Source organism: Sinocyclocheilus anshuiensis, unplaced genomic scaffold (genome assembly GCF_001515605.1).
Source record: "Sinocyclocheilus anshuiensis isolate Anshui unplaced genomic scaffold, SAMN03320099.WGS_v1.1 scaffold655, whole genome shotgun sequence".
Taxonomy (NCBI): Eukaryota; Metazoa; Chordata; class Actinopteri; order Cypriniformes; family Cyprinidae; genus Sinocyclocheilus; species Sinocyclocheilus anshuiensis.
The window spans coordinates 375,151-380,692 of record NW_015548221.1 but is presented as its reverse complement, the minus strand read 5'-3'; the positions used below and the strand labels follow the sequence as shown (position 1 = coordinate 380,692).

General features: G+C 35.8%; 1 protein-coding gene across 1 annotated transcript in view; it reads left to right on the top strand.

Annotated features, from left to right (window-relative positions):
* Positions 1 to 5,542, top strand: part of LOC107654184 (cyclin-dependent kinase 8-like) — an 18,372-nt gene that overhangs the window by 11,755 nt on the left and 1,075 nt on the right. The window contains exons 6-12 of the mRNA XM_016441155.1: positions 749 to 880; positions 965 to 1,108; positions 3,642 to 3,711; positions 3,812 to 3,884; positions 3,964 to 4,061; positions 4,218 to 4,296; positions 4,547 to 4,811. Of these exons, the coding sequence (XP_016296641.1) occupies positions 749 to 880; positions 965 to 1,108; positions 3,642 to 3,711; positions 3,812 to 3,884; positions 3,964 to 4,061; positions 4,218 to 4,296; positions 4,547 to 4,811 (861 nt within the window). The remainder of the gene's footprint in view (positions 1 to 748; positions 881 to 964; positions 1,109 to 3,641; positions 3,712 to 3,811; positions 3,885 to 3,963; positions 4,062 to 4,217; positions 4,297 to 4,546; positions 4,812 to 5,542) is intronic.

Genomic DNA, 5,542 nt, shown 5'->3' with positions numbered 1-5,542 from the left:
CTCGTCACTGTCCCTTTTTACACAGCCGTCCAATCACAGTGGAGATAGGGCGGGACAAACATTACATTAACTAACAATGATCATACTTGTACAACACAACAATGGAGAAGTTAATATTGCGGGTTACTGCATTTTTATATTCAGTAATATTCTTCAAAATAACATACTCGTAACATGTTACTACCGTGAATATTCCAAATCATAGCAAACAACGCGTCACTCCAGAAAAATGCAGTGCCTCCAAAGCTCTTTCAAGCACCACCAGCTGGTCGTTTTCAGAAGAGCACCAGGCATTATGTCAGCTGGCTAAAAACGCTCTGGTAGACATGCGTTAATTTATTCATTTATTGTTAGGCATATAGCCTATTAGTCTCTTATGCATTTATGCTATATAACTTACCAAACCTGAGAATTGAGTCCAAGGATTCCACACCATTCCTAGATGCGTAATTTGCGTAGCTGTAATTCATAGGCGGGGAATATGCTAATTGTGAATGAGCGTGCATGTGCGCCCTATTTACGAATGATTGGAATTCATTGATATACGCACATTTAATTATCACATCTGACCTTTACGAAGTATTTGTGAATCCGGAGGAGAGTTTTCGGGAAGGTCCGTTTTACGCGTAAATTACTCAGAATTTACTCATATATTTATGAATGTTTCATGAATGAGGCCCAATGTGTGCATCTGAGTGTTTTGATGCACAGTCATAACCGTTTTTAAAATTCTGTCCCTTATATGCAGCTGATATGGGTTTTGCACGGCTCTTCAACTCACCACTGAAGCCTTTAGCAGATCTGGATCCTGTAGTTGTTACGTTCTGGTACAGAGCACCAGAGCTGCTGCTGGGAGCCAGGCATTACACCAAAGCCATCGGTAAGACGTTTCTTTGAGTGTGTGTGCACAAATGCAAATTTTTAAATGTGCATTTTAGATTTAATGACTTTCTCTTTTCTTCAGATATCTGGGCGATTGGCTGTATCTTTGCTGAGCTTTTGACCTCAGAGCCTATCTTCCACTGTCGACAGGAGGACATTAAGACCAGTAATCCCTACCATCACGATCAGCTGGACCGGATCTTTAATGTCATGGGCTTTCCTGCAGGTATTCATCTTCCACTTGACACTTAAATCTAGATGATTCAGTGAAAACTTTGAGACTATGAGACTTTTGTTAGGAAAACAACTTTTTTGTTGTTTAAATATTTGTAAGGTTCTATGTAGGGCTGCACGATAAATCGAAATGGAATCGATCGCGCAATAAAATCGTCTGCGATTTGTTTTGTTTTTTTTGCGTAACTTGTCAGTGAACTACGGCTATGTGTAGTAAATTCTGCTCCATCTGAAAGCACGTGACGATGATTTCCTGTTGATTACAGAACCGGCTTCTTTAACAAAATGCGCATGACAATCGCATTCGATTAATCGTGCAGCCCTAGTTCTATGTGTGTAAGGATGCAACTTAATAATTCTAGTTCCTCTAGGTCCTGATTCCTCTTGATGAGTTTTTGTACTTTTAAGGAAAACCTATTTTGGGAGAAAATAAATGTAATTACATTTTCAAAGCCAAACAATGTTGTTATTGTTAACTAAAAGTAAAACTGTTAAAAATAATGTTAATTTTTAATAAAATAAAATAATAAATATAATTGAAATAAAATTAAATGGGGAGAAAACTTAAGTGAAAATTTGAAATGTTGGTTAGAAATTAAGTTTAAATGACTAAAGCTAAAACAAAACAAAAAAATTAAGCCAAATAGAAAAAATTTTATAAATAAATAAAAAATATAATGATTGTTATAAAGATGACAAAAGCTCATGACAAAAATATTAAAACTTAAAGAGCAGGTCATATGGTTTTTTAAAGTGTCCTAATATTGTGTTGGAGTCCCCTACAACAGGTTTAAATGCATCTAAGGTCAGAAAACAGTGTAATTTTCCCAGAATAAACATTTATACATAGTCATTTGTCCATGATTTCGAAATGGTTTGTTTGATTCAGTTCTGAGCGAAATGTCTGTAAACCCCTCCCTTCCATAAGCCTACTCTGCTCTGATTGGTCAGCTGGCCAAGCCTGTTGTGATTGGCACAAAGAGGAGCACTTGAGCAAGTTAGCGAGAGCTACCATCTGTGTTGCCAAGTCTGCGGTTGTTTTTGATGTCGCGGGTTGTAGCGACCCCAATAACATCATATTTAGGCATTGGAATGCGAATTTACTGCGTGTATTTTACACCCCAGAACGCGATTTTTAAAGGGGGACCACCCTCGAAACACGATTGGGCTAGTTTTGAGTAGCAATTGGCGGGTTTTGTTGTGTCAACCTGGCAACCCTAGCATGCACCTTTACATAAACAATAATATAGTGCTCCAATCAGTTCTTAAAATAATGACATAAAAACATTTTGTTTAACACTTATGCAAGCGAATCGTGCCCAAAGCTAAAGTTTAGCTGCTAAACTGTAAACACTATAAAAACAATAATGGTGGATACGTTAGCCGAGTGCTAACGTGACTAACTGATGAAACAATACAGTTTGAAAACCAAAATATGTCTACTGTAATATCTGAAGAACGACAGACAAAAGACGCTCCGTGTCTTAACCTTTAATTATAACGCAGAACAGCTTTATCACATGCGTAGCAGCCTCTTGTCTCTCTACCGGGTCTTTTACTCTTTGCATTAACCCTATAACTACATTAACAGCACTTTCACAATGATTATAAAGTCTGTGCACTACACTACATTCTTTATTATTAAACGAAGAACAACGACAGTCTACATTAATCGACACAATCTTAGGAAATAGTGGGTTCACAGCGAATTATCAGAACTACTTCAGTAAAACAGTAATATTGTGCTTTACCTGGAAACCTAAAGCTGCACTAGGTATACTTCACATATTAGCACAAAGAAAACTAGATATTTTGAGCACTCAGTTGAAAATGTACACATAACGTATCAATCGTACTTACAGGTTGTGCTTATGAAGAAGATTACAGGTTAGTCCAAATGAAGAAGATTAGAAGCCAACGAAGATAAAAGGCAAGATTAGAGAAGCAGTCCTCGGTAAAATGACGAGCACAAAAAAAGTTTCGAATTGTATTGCTGTGGTATCGTGGAACACAGCATCTTCTCGACACAGAGAGTGTTAGTATTTCACTGGAAGGCGGGGATTATGCTAATATGTTACCCAGTGACGTAGATCGGTATCAGGCAGAAGATTCGAAAATATGACGACTCGTTAAGGCGATTCTGAGTCGACTCTTTCTTTTGAGAGACAATATCTTTATTTATCATGCACTTTTTTGATTAACAACTTTGCAGACTGTTTACATTGAAGGATAGCTACCTTACAAACTGCAAAAGAGATATTTTTCAAAAACCCATATGACCTGCTCTTTAAACTTAAGCTAAAATTAAAATGAAAACTAAATATAAAATTAAAAGCTAACTAAAAATATATATATAAAAAATAAATATATAAATAATGTTAAAGTAACCCTGTTGTCAAATGAGTAATTGTTGTTTAAATATTTATGTTTGCAGTTACAGTTCAGCTGTTAAGTTAATAGTTCACAATGCTTCAGTTCAGTCAACTGTCCTCCTGATAATCTTTGTAATCTAATTTTCTTCTCAGATAAAGACTGGGAGGACATTAAGAAGATGCCGGAACACTCTACGTTGATGAAAGACTTTAGGAGGAATACGTTAGTTTGATTTCATCTTTGACTGTAAAAATATCATACTAATTAGGCATTTCATTGACTAGGGTTTTTGATCTGATGGTGATTGTCCCTCTTGCTGTAGGTACACTAACTGCAGCCTTATAAAGTATATGGAGAAACATAAAGTCAAACCTGACAGCAAAGCATTCCACTTGGTAAGTGGGCGAATAGAATTGCAAATCTCATATATTCGTTCTCATAAATTCAGCTGTTAACTTATGAACTCCCTTTCAGCTGCAAAAGCTGCTTACTATGGACCCAATCCGCCGAATCACATCTGAGCAGGCCATGCAAGACCCGTACTTCCTGGAGGAGCCTTTACCCACGTCTGAGTGAGTGATTTTAAGCGCAAAATCAGCTTTCTGCATGAATTATTATAATTAGGATTTCTGTATTTTTTTTAGATACAAAAAGATAGGTCAACTGCAGAGCTGTACTTGCATAAGATGTTGTTTAAGAAATATTTTAAAAAGCTGTGTTTTGTTTAGTGTCTTCGCTGGCTGCCAGATTCCTTATCCCAAACGAGAATTCCTGACGGAAGAGGAGCCGGAAGACAAGGCAGATAAAGTAAGAAATGTGTGTTTTCTGCTTTTGAGTATTTCTGTGTATGTGAATATATTTCTGACCATTTAATTTTTTATTTTTTACAATTATTTAAAAAACAAAATTTAGAGGCTTTTCTCAGCGTAATCGGTTAAGAAATTATTTGTGATTCATTTGGTCTGCATCTTATGTAGTTAGATTACATTTTTAATTGAGAGCTGTGATATTTATCATTTTTATGAATTGCAATATTCTTTCTTTTCTACAATTGCAGAAAAACCAGCAGCAGCAGCAGCAGGGGAACAACCACACCAATGGGGCGGGGCACACAGGTAACCCTGACAACAGCCACGCACAAGGCCCGCCTCTGAAGAAGGTGAGAGTGGTTCCACCCACTACTACCTCAAGTGGCCTGATCATGACCTCAGATTACCAGGTAACACATGTAAACATAAACCTTTATCTTTGTTTTTTGTTTTTTTACAAACAGGCTTTAAAATTATCTTTCTATTGCCCATCAGCCACAACAGATGATGATTGTTCAATTTTTCCATTCAGTTACCTAACTATTTTATTTCTTTATAATACACAATACCATTCAAAGGTTTGGGGTCCTAAGATTTTTTTTAATGTTTTTGAATAAAGCCTATTATGCTCAAGGCTGCATTAAAATACAATAAAAAATATTACTACAATTTAAAATAACTTTTCTATTTTGCTGTATTTTAAAGTGTAATTTATTCCTGTGATGGCAAAGCTGAATTTTCGGCAGCCATTATGCCTGTCTTTAGTGTCACATGATCCTTCAGAAATTATTCTAATATGCTGTTCTAATATTGCTGCTTAAGAAACATTTCTTATTGTTATCAATGTTGAAAACTGTTGTGCTGCTTAATATATTTGTGATTTTTGTGCAGCATTTATTTGAAAGAGGAATATTTTGTAACAATGTTTGTTTTACTGTAACTTATTTAACGATTTAGTCAATATAAAAGTATAATTCCTTAAAGCTCAATTGAACTGCGTGTATGCGCGTGTGTGTGTGTGTGAGTGACCAGCTTATTGTACAGGTAAGTTAATCGCCGTTCTAATCGAATGCGCTGCTGCACTGTAACACACACACATTACAGACAGTAGCTCGTACATCACGCATATTCACAGTATGTATGTGTGTATATATATATATATATATGTGTATGTATATATGTATATGTGTATGTATATATGTGTGTATATATATGTGTGTATATATATGTATATATATGTGTGT